General features: G+C 42.0%; 1 protein-coding gene across 1 annotated transcript; it reads right to left on the reverse strand.

Moving 5' to 3' along the window:
* Nucleotides 1–6,399: 6,399 nt before the first annotated feature.
* On the reverse strand, nt 6,400–16,713 carry LOC118495879 (potassium voltage-gated channel subfamily H member 6-like). The gene is made up of 3 exons (XM_036005250.1): nt 16,522–16,713; nt 10,464–10,945; nt 6,400–7,286 (listed from the first exon to the last, which is right to left on the reverse strand). Exon 2 carries the CDS (start codon nt 10,930–10,932, stop codon nt 10,513–10,515), a length of 420 nt encoding a protein of 139 aa, XP_035861143.1. The 5' UTR covers nt 10,933–10,945; nt 16,522–16,713; the 3' UTR covers nt 6,400–7,286; nt 10,464–10,512.

Here is a 16,713-nt window from a genome sequence, read left to right on the forward strand (position 1 = left end):
GAGATTGTCTAGACCTGGACCACACCCCTAAATGCATTGAAGCAGCTGCCATGTGATTGGTTGATTAGATAATTTCATTAACGTGAAATTGAACAGGTGTTCCTAATAATCCTTTAGGTGAGTGTATGTGTGCATGTATGTCTATATATCATAGTGTTCCTATGCACTATTTATTTCTCCTATTTTAACATTGGCACTTATGTTTTTGAGTTACCGAGCCATGGGACCAAAGTTAGAAGCAGCAACAGTTCTCTGAGGCAATTCAGTCTGCCTCAAAATAATTGAATTTGATACCCAGCCCTAGGCCTACTGATCATTTATGTATTTACTGTGCTGTTTCTTATGTTTAGTTGCTTGTTCTTTAGCTTCTGGTTCAGGTGGCAGGTGTACCTTGTTTTTATTTGTGGTAAGGAATTTTGTTGCTGTTCATTTTCATTCAATATTTTATGTTTGTCATGGTCCTTGATGTGATTTAATGCCTGCTGCAGGTCAAATTTTAATTGTTGAAGTTGAAGACAAAGCACATCACATCTTATAAGTAATGTAGGCTGACCTTAACTAATGTAGTCCGTTGTAATGTCTGTGTAGAACTGCACCTTATTTAGTTTAGTTACATTGTTATGCTAACCAGTAAATTGACAGAAATGACAGCAGCATTTCTATTTTTCTATTTTTTTTTTAAGTTTCAAAATTTCAGTTTACGTTTTAAAATTGCATTTTGAATGTCCTTTTAAGTTAAATAAAATAATAACCTTTTTCATTTTGTATTTTTAAATTTTCTATTATATTTAATTTGGACTACATTTTAAATATGACCATAAATATTCTCCATATACAGATACCGTAGCCAAGCAAGTAGCAGTAGACCTTTGTCTACTGCTACTTGCAGTACATGTACAGTCTGTCTGTGTCGACATAAGTATGTCTACTGATGGGCGGCAGGACCTGTGCAGGAGAGAAAGACGAGCTCCAGACAGTTGGGGATATAAGAGCAGGCAGCAGCGGAACAAAAACAGGGACACATTAGCGACAGTATGATAACAACATCCAAAACACACCGTTCACTCAGCGGTTTCTGTGACATGAGAAACTTGAACCTTGAATTCAATACTAGCGTTACTGAAGGCTAGCTCTAGCTCCATAGTTACGTTACTCCAAGCTTCTTCCCTTGTGAACACCTCCGCTCTTCACTCTTCTCACACCACGCTCCAATCTGCACACTGCTGTTTACCTTTTCCTGCTACAACTGAAATCCCACGGGACTTCAACCACTACTGTGCTCAATTACCTATTTTTGAGGGGGAAATAAACTTTTTTCGCCGCAAAAATTTCGCCGCGAAAGCATGAACTGTCCTCTGGAGGACATCCACCAGACCAGCGGGCGCCCGTGGATTGTTGTCGGCCGCGGCAGGCGGGGAAGGCGGGGAGGAATTAGAAGGATGCCGGTCGGCCCTGTTAGCCTGGCTAAGGCAACTAACACACAGTTCGCCACTGCAGAGACTACTATTCACCAACGCCAGATGGATCGCACACAAAATGGATATATATGCTACAAATACACAGGGAACTGCTGCTTGATGATTATTACCGAAGCCTGGCTGAACACACTCACTCATCCCAGACGGCAGCTAGCAGCTAACAGGGTAGGTGAATTTAAACAATGTCTGAGTTGAAAACGCATCTTGTTGTCATGTAAGGGCCCTGTTCATGTTGCACAGACATTTTAATTGCATTTTGTGTCTGTTAAGAGGCACAAAGGCACTCTTTATGATATGCCCCCAAAACTGCCGTTCTAGCTAAGTGGGAGCTCTCAGCATTAGCTGCAGCAGCTCCAGTTAGCTAGCACTGATTTGGCTCGTTTTTTTTGCTATCGACAGTACTCACATACTTATAGCGATTAAGATTAACGTAAAAATTGCCCGGAGTTCTCCTTTAAGGTCCAACATTGACACCCTGCAGTTCAGGAGTAACACAGACTGTTGTCCTGCTTCAGCCCAGCCTCCACTGATGTACACCCAGTGAAGGCTCTTGTTTTCCAATCCGAATTAAGGCTCAGTGTGTCTGTGCTAAGGGTATTAGTCATGTTGGCGTGGCTGTTTCAGTGTGTGGCTGTCTTGTCTTCGTGGTTATAGGTAAATAAATGACACATTTATCCATTTCATTCTGACTCATGTGCCTGCACACTACAATACCTAACAATTCAAATGTGGCAGAAAATTAGAACACAACATTTAAAGGGGAACTGTTATATAGCATTTTCAGGTTCATACTTGTATTTTGTTTTGTACTAGGACATGTTTACATGCTTTAATGTTCAAAAAACACTTTCTCATACTGTCCATGGCTGCTGCACCTGTATTCACCCTCTGTATGAGACACTCTCCTGGAGCGCCTGTCTCTTTAAGCCCCCCACCCGAGAAAGCCCAGTCTGCTCTGATTGGCCAGCGTGTTTCCTGGAATCTCTGCTGTGCTCCAGTTTTGTTTCACTAGTTACTGCTAAGCAAAGCAGAAGGTCTATCCAGAGCCTCCTATGTCTTCTCCTCTATAGAGGTCACCAAACATAAAATCATCAGATTAGACAGGCTTCTCTTAAATTTTATCTGGAAAAATAAACCGCACAAAATCAAAAAGACGTCATGTCTCTGCCTCTTACAGAGGGGGTCTTAATATCCTAGATTTTGCCTCTTTCAGCAATACCATCAAAATCAATTGGGGTCAAAGTTTCCTAAAAATTCCAGATAGCTAGTGGAACATTATTCCTAACTTTCTGTTCCAAAAAGTAGGTGGTCTTATCTTTTTATTAATGCTGTTGGTAAACTTCCAATAAAACGGTCAAACTTTCATAGGCAAGCTCTTCTGTGTTGGTCTCTTCTTTATAAGCACAATTATTCCCCTCACAAATTTTTTTTTATGGAATAATGCCAATATCACAGATAGAAATACATTTTTGTTCTATGAACATTGGTTTAACTTCAATTCAATTTTATTTATAGTATCAAATCATAATAAGAGTTATCTCAAGACACTTTACAGATAGAGTAGGTCTATACCACACTCTATAATTTATAAAGCGCCAATAATTCCCCCCAAGAGCAAGCATTTAATGTGACAGTGGCGAGGAAAAACTCCCAGAAACCTCGAGTGGTGCGGAACTTCCTTTTCGGGAGAAACCTCAGACAGACCCAGGCTCTTGGTGCCACTATTGATGGTTGGGGGTATGATGAACAGTGGCAATTATAGTCGCAATAAAGATAATGGAACTATGACTAGAAATAGTAGTTGTAGCAGTTTATGGCATAGCAGGGCACTGCAGGGCGTAGCAGGGCATAGCAGGGCGTTGCAGGACGTAGCAGGGCAAGGTAGGGCATAGCAGGGCGCAGCAGGACCACGGCGGCGGCTGCAACCATGATTTAGGGGACACCCTAATCCAAGGAAAAGTGCGGGGCGAGAAAACATAAGGACTCCGGGGAATAAGCTCCCCAGAGTTAAGTTAGTAACAAGCATTTCTGGGACATGAATGCACACAGATGTAAAAAAGAGAGAGCTCAGTGTGTCCCTAGTAGTCTAAAACTAACAGCATAACTAAGAGCTGGTCTAAGGCAAACCTGGGCCAGCTCTATATTGATGCAAAATATTTGCAAGCGATTATTTCGCATTTTCGTGTCATTCATTCGTCACACCCCTAAAGTGTAACGGCCTTTACTTTTCATAGGGTATATTGGAATTTTCTATATATTGCATCTGTTGCTTGTCAGTATATGTCTAATTCTGGGTTTTTTAAGGTTTGCAGGGGTGAGGACAGTTAAAAACTACCATTTCATGCAACAACGTGAAAAACAAGCAGTATAAAATCTACCATGTTCCTGTAGAATAGATTTTTATTGTCATTGTTTCACAATAACAAAACAGTTTACAGTAGCAGCGCTCAGTTTGACAGTATAAATAACAAACAAACAATAGAACGTATGGATGTATGTTCTATTGTACATCGACTTATTTGCAAAAAACTCCCTTGACATTCCCAGAAACTCTCATCTGTCTGGATACACCATAAAATGCCTTGGAAATGTTTCAATACAAACAAAACTCTGTGGCTGCGTTCCAATCCACAGTGTACATAAACGGTTCTCCCTGCTCCCTGATCAAGGAATATCAGTTAAGGGAACTTCACTCGACAAATTCCTCCATTCGGAACACCCTGCACTAACACAATATCACTTCCTCTATGCGTTACTCTCGTAACGTAAACACCTTGGATACGTTGCTGCTACTGTGGGAATTTTACTCTACTAAACTAAAAAATATTGGAACAAAAACTGATACTATTACAATACTTGTTCTATTGAAATGTATGTAACTTGTGAATAAATGTATTTTGATTCATTTACAAGATGTACGCTGTTGTTTTTAGCGAGACTGATGGGTAATCTTGCTTGCCAGCTTCAGGCGAACTGATGAACCGATGTTCAGTTGTTCCCTACACACTTCGCAGTTCCCTTTGAACGGAGCCTGTTTGCTCCCTACGGTTTGGAATCTTACTTAACATGGCGGAATATACTACGCAGTCCACTTCCCAGGGAACTACTAGGCGATGGGAACGCACCCTGTGATCTGGTACCTTTTAGAACAAAGACCAACAACTGCTTAACTACTATTACTGTTTTATTCTACACCATGCATATACTCTTGAACCACATAACTGTTTCACAGTCTGTCCTGCTTTTTAGCCTCCGTTCTGAAATGCCTCATAGGTTAACTGAGCAGATGTTTATTATTCACACTGTGTGATGAAACAAACTAGAGGCAGAAGACATGAATTCAATTCAATTTGACATGACTGTCACAGTTACAGAAATGAAGTAATTAATAATAAAAAAAAAGTTTCCTAATAACATTACTCACTGTATCCCCATCACTACAGTATGTTGGATGGAAAAGGAATTGAGCAGGAAGAAGATCTTGTTTGATGAAAATAAGCTAACATTGAATTTAAGCAAAACAAAATTTATAATATTTGCGTGATAAATGGCATAAAAGTTTATGAAATTACATTTCTTGGAGGAAAAATAAACAACAAATTAAGTTGGAAACCACACATAAATTATATCAAAGCCAAAATATCCAAATCAATAGCAATACTGACCTAATCAATCAAGCTTCCCTGTATACGCTGTACTGCTCCTTCATACTCCCATACATGACCTACTGTGTGGAGGTATGGGGGAACACATACAAAACAAATACACTTCCAATCTTTATCCCCCAAAAAAGAGCTAAAGGAATTATACATAAAGCCACTTACAGAGAACCAACAAAATGTATTATTTATTCAACTAAAAACACTAAAATTTCAAGATTTGATTGACTACAAAACAATTCAAATTATGTTCACAGCAAATAATCACCAATTGCCGAGAAGTATCCAGGGGCTGTTTCAACTGAGAGAAAACACATCTGTCCAAAGTATTTTGTTCTTGTTTTTGTCTGAAAGAGTTGATATGTTCAAGCCGACTGAGTTAAACATTTTACACTTCACTTGGCTTCGCGTCGTGCCTAACAACGCCCCTTAGCTGTTCTAAAATCACTAGAATCTAGCTAGGCTACTATTCTGACCCTTTGCAGCACCTCTACTTATCATCAAGCTGCCATACTTCCTCGTAACACATCCTGCTGCTGCAGGCTGCAGGCATGATGGAGAAAGACAGCAGCAACACAATTCTGAATGGCGCTTTTTATTTTCCAAAACTCCCGGACACAGTACACAAGTCGAAAGCCATATGCACATTGTTAAAATATCACTGAAGCACGTCAAGCTTGAGCTACCACCTACGAGCTAAACATAGTAGTACAGTTAACGTGACTCAGGTTGATGCTAGCAGGCTCAGGCAAAGCACTATTTTGGAGAGTGCTACTTGCCGACCTGTGGATGAAACCAAATCCAAAAAAATGACTACAGCTCTTGCGAAATGGGTGGCAACTAACTGCAGACCTGTCAGCATCGTAGAAGACTCGGGTCTTAAAGACGTACTACGGTTGGCATGTTCTGAATTGTGCAATAATGACAGATTCACACATTTTTCTTTTGTTTACAGTAAATAAATAATAAACAAATACAAATGACAAAAGTCAAGTTCATAAAGCAACTTTCCTTGCATTCATTTGATTCCCAATTAAGATACACTGGTAAGAATTGCTTTCCATTGTTAATATGTACTTAAAAACAGTTCTGAAATGCAAAATAATAGAATTTTAGTCATGTGATTAAACATGCGAGTAATCGCGATTAACTATAGAAATTAATCGTTTGACAGCCGTAATTATAAGTTTTACTGTTTGTATTTTTATTTTTTCAACATGTTCAATAAATTGACTGAATAAAAAAGTTAAAAAAAAAAAAGGTTAGCTTTTGCTCTTGTTCTAACTTCATTCATTATGTGTCACATGCCTGCTATGAGATTTGTGACACACCTGCCAAGCCTCTGTGTGCACTGCACTGTTCCTGTAGCTGTGAACGCGTGAACAGGACCTGACTGAAAAACAGAGCCTTACTCTCAATGGTTTGATCAAGGTTTAGAAACAGTAGACAGCATTGAAAAGTAATGTCACCCAGAGAGAAAAAGACAAGATAAATTAGTTTTTACACTGCTACTGTGGTCAAAATGTCATATTCACAAAACCAACGTTAAAGAGGCAAACATAGAAAAGGTTCAGCCACTGTGAGTTTGTCTCCTCTCTCTTAGCAACATTTTTCTTAAAGATTGTTTTTGGGGCTTTTCCATTTATTTGATAGTGACACTGGATAGACAGGAAAGGGAGGGGGGATGACAAGCAGCAAAAGGCCGCAGGTCAGATTCAAACCCTTGCTGCTGCAAAGGACTAAGCCTACATGGGTCGCACACTCTACTGGGTGAGGTAGAGATCGCCCCCTCTCTTAGCTACTTGCTGCATTTGTGTAATGCTGACTATGTCAAACTAAAATGTGGGTTTGATCCATGAACATATGTTTTGTTTTTGGTCATTTATTGTGATCTATATGTTGACAGATGACAAAGTAAATCATTCTGCAGAAGCATGTTCACACAGTTCAGAGCAGACGCTGCAGTGTGGTGACACCACTGTCCAATGATGACAGGCACAGCGGGCTCCCGTGCTGCTCTGATTGGCTACATGCTGCTTCTGTGTTGAGTTGAGCAGGTGCGAGGCCCTCTTCTGATTGGTTGATTGGTGAAGCTATGACTGACAGATGGTGGGAGGACAGGGACTGTCTGTCCACAGACGGGCTGGGCCTGCCATGGAGAGACACAAAGTAAGGTCAGATGTTTTTGAGCGAAAAAAACATAGTTCCATGCTGAACTCTTAGGGGGGGAAGATGCTCGGTGTCTAGATGGTGTCCTTTAAAATGAATAGCTTTCAGTTCTCTGAGGCATTTAAATCTCAATGAAATTCTTAATGGATACATTTACATGGACACTAGTATCATGTAACCTGACTCCGCCAGATGGACTGCTTCGCATTTGCTCAGCATATCCATCTGGGAACTTTCCGTTGGAGAACTTTTGGGAAGGGGCGAAAATACTGGTTAGCTGATTGAATAAACCATCTGTCTATCACTAACCTGACTCCACCAGATAGCTCGCAAGATCAGGATGGTCTCACGAGGCTAATTTTCTTCACGACTAGCGGAGCTCTTGCCAAAACCAGTCGGGAGAAGAGCAAAAACATCTTTTCCTCAGGGAAAAGCCTCCAGTGGCGTTTTTTGCTCTTCTTTCAATGAAGGAATATTTTCTAATTTGGATAGAACTTACGCGATAGCTACGCTCATCTCATCCGTGGAAGCCGCCACGTTGTTTAGACTGAACAGTCGCTTCTTGTTGCATCACACCTAAACCCGCCTCAAAACCAACGCTGATTGGTTGATTGTTTGGCGAATGGCTCCAAATTTTCTCTATCTCGAGATGCCAGACTGATCTGTGAGTGGAGATCAGGACGGTCTCACGAGGCTAAGTATCATGGGCCCTGTTGTTAAAATGTGGCTTAAATATTTCAGGCTAACATGCTAACATCAGGTTCAAATTATCTGGTTAGTTCTCATCCAGCTAGTTTGGTTCTTTGAAATGAAGGCAAAATGAGAAGAGTTGAAACCCTGATCAGCATTCATACTGGCTGAGTGCTGATCATGTGGGTTGGTGTGTAAGGAACCTTCCCAGCATGCACTGGGGCAATAGATTTAGGGGGTACATCCCAATCACCTTAATTGCATTCATGTTTTCCTCAATTGTGTGAGGACGAGTAAATCCTGGGGACCTCATGTGATTTGTAATGATTGCGGAGGTCGTCTGTGATTTTAATCCCTTGTGAATCTGCCATGTTTGTAGTTTGTCATGTAAAAATTCCACAGCAAATTACCCACTATATTTCGCCAAACACAGAGGTCGTGGGATAATATTAGTCCCGTGTGAGTCGGTATTTCTGTGATTCGGGTCGTATTGGCTTTTGGCAAATGTCAATAAATGTTTTGACAGAGCCGTGACATAATATGTGGGTTATAATGTAAGTACATTTAAAGGTACTCTAAGCGATGTCGCGTGTTTTTTAGGCTACAACATGTTTTGTCACATACAGCAAACATCTTCTCACTATCCACGAGCTGCCGGTCTTCTAAACACACTGTAAAAAAACCAGCCCGGTCTCACAGCAGGTCGTGTAAATGTCACGTTATTTTTAATCTATTGATACGTGTTCACGGGCACGTTTTTCTCGTTTTTTACGTGGTGGCCAGCACGAAAATGTGAAGTAATGTATTTCAATGGGAAGCATATTTCATGGCCACAGCACGAAAATGGTAGGGAGTAGTATAAAGAGCCGAAAATCCGCGCAGGGAGGCTGGTCGGGGTGGTGGATGGGTCAAACAACACAGGACTTTCACCCTGGCTAGCGGGGTTCGCGTCCTGCGTGTGGCGTTTTGTTTCCCGTAGTCTTCCTAATCACAACCGTCCCGTTATTGTCGCGCGTCCCCCGCGGCCATCTCCCGGCGTGTGAGACGCCCTTTCCCCGTAGGGTTTTTCCTAAACCCAACGTCAGACATCCCGTTATTGTGGTGCGTCCCCAGCCGGCATATGGGGCGTCCTTTTCGTCTCCTGGTAAAAAAAACGTGCCCGTGAACATGTATCAATAGATTAAAAATAACGTGACATTTACACAAACTGCCGTGAGACTGAGTTGAAAACTGAAGCACAGAAGGGAGGGGACGGGATGAGGAGGAGGGAGGAGCGAGCTAGTTTTCGTTTTGTTTGAAAATACTTTGAACGTCAACAACAAGTAACGTCACCCAACATCGCTTAGAGCACCTTTAAAGTGGCTATGAGGAACTTTCAGTTTGTGTCGATTCTAGCGGCCCCTTTGGACAAAAGCGGTAGTGAAGATCTTTTCTTTATGTTGCTGCATTACCCACTGTATAGTCTCGCTTTGCCAGACCTTCCTCCACAGCGCTGCAAAGGAGGGTCTGGCTAGTCTGCACAGCATTCCGGGATGGGAGAAAAAAATGCTCTGGTTTATTGGCATTTAATCACAATCGTCATGGGTGACGACAGACATGTTGACATGTCATAGTAGGAAAAGCACAGGTGTATTCAAAACCATTAATGATGGCTGCATTCCACTTAGGAGAGGCCCTGGTATTGTGCATGCTGACTCACTGAAATAGCTTACTGGGACACTTGATGGAATTGAGCCATCGTAAGGTTATCAATTTCAGCTGTGCTTTTCCTACTATGACAAGTCAAAATGTCTGCTGTGAAAAAGGTCCATAGTTGCATAGTTTGTATCAGTGTTGTAGTCAAGACCACCTAAACCGAGATCAAGTCATTACCAAGACGAGTGTATCGAGACAGAGACAAGACCAAGACTTTGAGGGGTTGAGACCTACAGTATACAACTAGCTAATATGTATAGCGAATATTCGCTAAATCCCTTTGGGTAGGTGGTGAAGAGATTTCTGAAGAGTTTTGGTACAATAAATAAAATGTTATTACCAACGATTTGGCTGACATCTCCCAGACAGCCAGAGCTTCTTCTCCTGTCACCTACATTTACTTAGGGAGTGCATGTAATGGGGGGCAGGAACGGGGGTTTACAGAAACACATTTCAAACTAGAAATGAGTCACGTTATTGGTTGCATTTGAAGCAGGAAGTTTTACATCCAATCACAGTAATGATGTTAACACATAAATCAGACGATACACAGGCAATTTAGTGATATCCCTGCAGTTGTGGTCTTGACCGGTCTTAAAATAAAATCCTGAGTCCTCTTTATCCTAGACCGAGACAATACCGAGTAAAAATGTGGTTGATTCCGAGACGAGACCTTCGAAAAGTGGTCTTGAGTACTACAACACTGTTTTTTGTTACTATCCCATTCTCCTCTGAGAGTGAAGTGACTGTGCTACTAAAAGGTTTCCAGTACCTGTGAGACAGAGGCTAAGCTCTGTGTCCTGACAGAAAGGACTGGTTGATCAGGCCTCGCTGGGAGCTGGATCTAGACTCAGGCTTCCAGTCTGAGGAAGGACAGAGGACGAAGACTGGCTGGAGGTTTGAGGAAGGGGTAGAGAGGTGGAGCTGTTCTGGGGAAGGTTGGGGGAAGAAAACAGTGACTGATATAAAGTGTGAGGGGGTGAGGCATGGATGAGAGGGGGTGAGGCAGTAAGCTGGAGGACAGTGGATTCTGGGAGATGTCGAAGGACTTGATCTTGGTTTTCATTAGACTGTTGCTGCTGGGGGTCAGTGGATGGTGACTGGTCTGTGGGGGTGGCAGTGGGGGACAGGAGGGAGGAGGAAGGTACGTTAGGGGGTAATGTCAGGGTGCTGTAGGAAGGTGGGATCATCTGCATCTGCCTCTGCAGCAGCTGCATGATGGTCCCCACGTCTGCTAACATACGACACTCCAACCTGGAAAACACACATGCACACACGCACGCACGCACAAACACACACAAACAGAAAGAGCTACATAAGTTTACAGCGATACAGTAATGACATATACCAGACTGTAAGTCTGCGCTGCTGCATGACGTATCTGCTACAGAGAAAGTGTTCACTACTTACAGACCTGCCAACCTTGAAAAACTTTTCTGAGTAGCAACTTACTGATTTATTGTTGAGGTTCTGGTTCATGAACACGGCGGCACGCAAGCGGAAAAAATGTGCCATTACCGCTGTCTTTGATGTCATTTTGGCTGGTTGGGCTGTTGATGTTTAGATGGAAACGCAGATTTCCACTCTGGAGGGTGGTTTCACTTTTTTGGCGTTTTTAAGCCCCAAAAACGCCGTCGCTGTCTACACGAAAGGCACATCTGATAAAATATTTTTACGTTTTTACCCGCGAGCGTATTCGTGTAAACACGGCCTTAGTTCACATGCTTACCAATCACTTCACCTGGTCCTAAGACATAGTCATTTCCCCACTCACCACCATATTCAGTTATTCAACATATATATCCACTACGAAGGAAGCAAGAACATGGGTATCGTTTGGAGTTTTTTCGGTACCGGTACTTTTATGTAAAAAGATTTAAATATATTTTTATTTAAAAAGGAGCACAAAACGACAGTTGGCGACATTAAATAACGGCTTGTCTATTGCTAAGGCCACAGGGTCAAAATTAAATGCTTTATTAAAAATGTAATAACAATTAAAGCTGCTGGGCCCTCTGCGCGCATCGGGGTTACTGGCGGAGGCCGCTCCTTGTGACCATGCATTTGCGTGACACTCAGACACTGCAAATCATCACCAATGAAAAGGGAACTCTCTGCTAAGTTCAATGATACTTCACACAAGGATCTACCTTAAACGGTTAAAATGTTATGAAAGGGGATATGGTTTAAGCATAGGGGGCGGCCAAACCATCGGCAATGAAGAAGGAACTCTCTGCTGAGTTCAATGACACCTCACACAAGACTCTACCTTAAACGGTTCAAATGTTATGGAAGGGGGCGTGGCATGAGTAAGTGGGCGTGGTTAAAGTAGACCACACACAAGTTTCATGTAAATCGGATGATGTTTGATTGTGGGAAATTTCAAGGAGATATGACAATGTACACTGTAGTTACAGCCACTTTCTCGTTCATCGCTATACACTCAAAATGGCCGCCACACCACGCCCACACCGTTTGACGAAAAGCTTTGCTTTCAATAACTTTTAATCTTTAAGGTGTTGATGGTACAGACCAAATTTGAAGTCCATCGGATGAAATCTCCAGGAGGAGTTCGTTAAATTATAGCACCTTGACTTTTAGGCCTACTTCCTGTTGCCACTAGGGGCGCTATGACTTTGAGTCACTTTTGTCCAGTAAATGTCCTCAGAGTTAGAGTTATGAATTGCGAAAAGTTTTGAGCCAATTGGACAATGTACACTCGAGTTACATACACTTCCTGTTTCGATGGCGAAACGCACAAAATGGCCACCCCTAATTCTTTCAGTTTCAATAGGGCCTTCGCCGCTGTCGGTGCTCGGGCTCTAATAATTTCTTCAGTTTCAATAGGGCCTTCGCTACTGTCGGCGCTCGAGCCCTAATAACTTATAACAATAACTTATTTCACCAGTAAATTCCTGTTAAACGACAAAAACAACCACTGGATAGGAAAAGGGTTTTACAATAACTTTGAATGCAGCTGGAGACTGTTGAGACGGTGTTGGAATCCTGTACAGTGAAATACAGACAAACTTTTACACCGTTTAGCTGTCAGCATTTTAACTGTGTTTAATCCAGCTGCTAGCTAACGGTTGGTTAACGTTACCTGCTGCCAAGTGTAGTGTTAAGATGTTTCGGTTGCCTCTAACGTACATTTCGGATCATCAGAGAGCAGTGCAGGCATTTAAGTGGCACCAAAATCCGCGTTGCTATTCGATCCGGTAGATAACTGTCATTAAGGCACTGGTGCCGTATTAGCACCGGGTCTCGGTACCCAACAATACTAGCCTACAATGCAAAAGTCACGTTTAACAAACAAACACGAACAATATAAGTGGGAAATGTCGGTAGACTATTTTTCATCCTGGGACGTATTTTAGATCTTTGTGGGTCTGAAGTTTTTACCATAGACAAAAAAATATAATGTATAGAGTTCGGATCGGGCCACATTTTTCTGTCCGAGCCCGGTCCGCGTCCGACAGAGCAGTAACTGAACTCGACCCGAGCCCGACAGCGATTTTATCAAGCAACTGTAGAAAGGCATTCGGAAATGTCAATAGATGACCGCATCAGCACACACGGGGCAACAAGCGCACGTTAATAAGCTGTTTTAAATTTAAAATGTTCAATGTGTTAACCTTTCCTGCTTGCTTCGTTTACGACTGTGATCAGAAAACCAGGGGAGACTCGTTACCTCCAGGGCTGACGTTATAAAATGAATAACGTCAGGGTTAAAATCCTGTTTCTGGTGAGCAAATTAATGAACTTGGCTTTCAGTCTGGGGTTTATTTCAAACATGACACACTGTGTACAAAACTTAAACTTATTCCACCAACTCTGCTCTGGTCGCATCTACAACATGTCTGCTTCTCCTTTGTCTATCTCTCTTCTGCCCACTTTCCACACACACACACACACACACGCACTGAGCTCACTTAAAGGAGCGGAGTCGGGTATCCATCCTCTAATAGTGTAACGTTACGCCCATTTAAACGCCTGGCAAACAAGCAAGCTGTTTAGGAAATTAGGTAGCATAGCGGAACTAGGTTATTGCTATGCGCGTTAAATATTTCTCCAAAGTTGACAGGTAGGCTACGTAAATTAATTCATTTCACAATTTCACTTTTCTACATCAAACCCGTTTACCTTTGCAAGCACCGTCCTCCCTTGGGGAAACCAACCAAACTAAACGGGAATGAGAGAGGAATAACACTTGCATTTCATGCTTTCCTTTTGCTATCAGTAGCCAATATCCCAGCTTGACATTTAAGAGGAAGGAACCCGACGCTGTGATTGGTCAAACTCTTCTTTTTAGTTTTTTTTTCAGTGTCTGACATTATGGAAAGGATCCCTACCGAGATCGACCTTTTTGTCCTTCCATATTTTCACATGTAAATGGGTGAATTAAAGCTATAGTGCGTAGTTTGTCTCCCCCATGAGGAATTCTAAGTAATGACAACAACACTGTCGGTGCGTCCACATGATACAAGCCTTCCGTGATCTCGCACGTGCTCCCCCGGGGGGGGGGGAGACTTTCACCCAGGAAATGTGTGTTCCTTGGGCAGTGTTGGGAAGGACACTTTCAAAACGTATTCTGTTACAGAATACAGAATACATGCCCGAAAATGTAATTTGTAACATATTCCGTTACGTTACTCAATCGGAGTAACGTATTCTGAATACTTGGATTACTTCCACATTGAATTGTATTTTATAAGTGTAGGAATGCGCCATCACATACAACTTACTAAACAGGCCTATTGTGTTGTGTTCTTCTGTTCCAACTGGCTGAATGTGTACCTAAACAAGCAGATGGATTTTTGTATTTGTAGTCCCGAACTGCATACTACAAAAATCTAACTAAGCTACCACGAGCTAATTTTACCTAACGTTAGCTAGCATGTCAAACGGGGCTAGTCAGTCTTTCAACGGCTCTGGGGTAGGTAAATCAGTACGTAGGAGAATGTAAAGTCGCATGTCAACTATAAAATAGCAAGGTGACCAGTAAAACTACAACAGACGACTACGTTTGGCTTATTAAAAAAAAAAAAACTTACTTTAAGATGCTTCTTCAGGTTGGAGGTGGAGTAATTTGGACACTGAAAGGAGGTTGGTTGCTGGCAAGCAGAGGTTGCACTGCACAGTTATATTTCGTTCTCCCTGTTCTTTCTTTAATGTGAAATGCTGTTTGAATTTCCAAGATAGAAACGCATTCCTGCCCTGGCTCTGTTGTGCTGGTTCCGGCTCCACCTCTACCTCTATCAGTGACCTCACAAATAGCTAATTTTTTCGTTTTCATATTGGGGCTTGTGGGAAATGCATGGAGTTGCCTTAATTTATTCAGAGAGTGAATAAACTAAGTATCATCATGTAATCCATTGATTTCAACAATGTAACTGTATTCTAAATACCAACTATGTAAATTGTAACTGTAACGCAATACAGTTACTCATAATTTCTATTCTGAATACGTAACGTAACATGTATTCCGTTACTCCACAACACTGTCCTTGGTAATGTTTTAATCCAAAGTACGATCTTTTTCATAAACGTAATTTTTGCCGCCGCATAACGCTCACTTTTTCTTGCCTAAACTTAACCGTAATCTACGCCAACTACCGCTGACCTGACGGAGCACCACGACCGGCAGCTCGCAGTGCTCTTGCAAGGGGTCAGTTTGCATCTCCACAGAGGCTGGCTTTGCTTGAGTTGTTTCTTGAGTTGATTGTGTTGCTTTTAAAGAAAAAACAAATGTTTGGCTGTTTAGGCTCGTCACCTTCTCCGCTCCTCTTTGACATTTTTTACCGCGCTAGTTACTATGAAGGAGCTTGCTACAGTTATGCTGCATTCACGAGACCATGGAATGTTTTTATTTTTTTGATTATATTTTGGCCTTAATTTCCACAGGACACAGACATGAAAGGGGAGAGAGAGGGGGAATGACATGCAGCAAAGGGCCGCAGGTCGGAGTCGAACCCGCGGCCGCTGCGTCGAGGAGTAAACCTCTATATGTGTGCGCCTGCTCTACCAACTGAGCTAACCCGGCCATGACACCATGGAATGTTAACGTACGTTACTCAGCAACTGGTGAAAATAGGGGCAAGGTTGCACGACTAAAGTTAAAATGAATTGAGGAGAGGAATGAGAAGCGAATTGCCTGTATGTGTGAAAACAGCTTTATCTCACGCATCTTTTTTTTTTTTTTATATATATATATAGCATAATTAGATCATTTAAATAAATTTAAGTTTAATATCAGTATTGCAATGATGAATAAGCTGTGTCATATGGTAGCTGTAAATAATAATAATAATAATAGAAAGTAATAAATAAATAACCCTTGCTTTTTAACAGCTTTTTGTCACGGTATGATGTATCAGCAGGATTTTGTGACATCACAACTGTGGGGAACCAATCATGGTCCAGTATGCAATTGTGATGTGGAAATGTGCAGCCACCAGTGCACATTCACTGAGAATTTACTTCACTGTCAGTGAAGTAGGTGACATTTTGGGTGTAATTAAACTTTTGAAATGAACAATATTTTTATGTCTTAAAACATGTCTGGAGGGTATCTTTAAATATCTCGAGTTGGTCTCTTTTGTCAATGACAATAAAAACAAACTTAAAGCTGTTCTGTAGTAATTCTGGACCAAACACAAAGTAATATAGATATCTAGGTCCTGTTTAGATGTAGGTGTGACATGCACCCAGAGTTTAGGCTGTTGTTATTGTTGTGCTGTGCTATGTTGCTGGTATCGTGGTGTTTGACTTCAAATGTGACAAGTTATCGCCACTCCTGAGGAAGACCCCGACCGAGCCCTTTGACCCACCTGGTTATCTGGTGCTGCAGTGCCTCGAGCCTCTTCTCTAACTCCACCTTCTGCCTCCCAGAGATGACGGGTGGAGGAGAAGGGCTGGAGGGACAGTGGGGGGAGGAGGGCAGGTCAAAGAGCTGCTGGGAGGGAGACGCCTCCTCGGGACTCTCTAAGCCCCAAAACGTAAAGATGTTGGACGCTCCTGAG

Source organism: Sander lucioperca, chromosome 9, assembly GCF_008315115.2.
Source record: "Sander lucioperca isolate FBNREF2018 chromosome 9, SLUC_FBN_1.2, whole genome shotgun sequence".
Lineage (NCBI taxonomy): Eukaryota > Metazoa > Chordata > Actinopteri > Perciformes > Percidae > Sander > Sander lucioperca.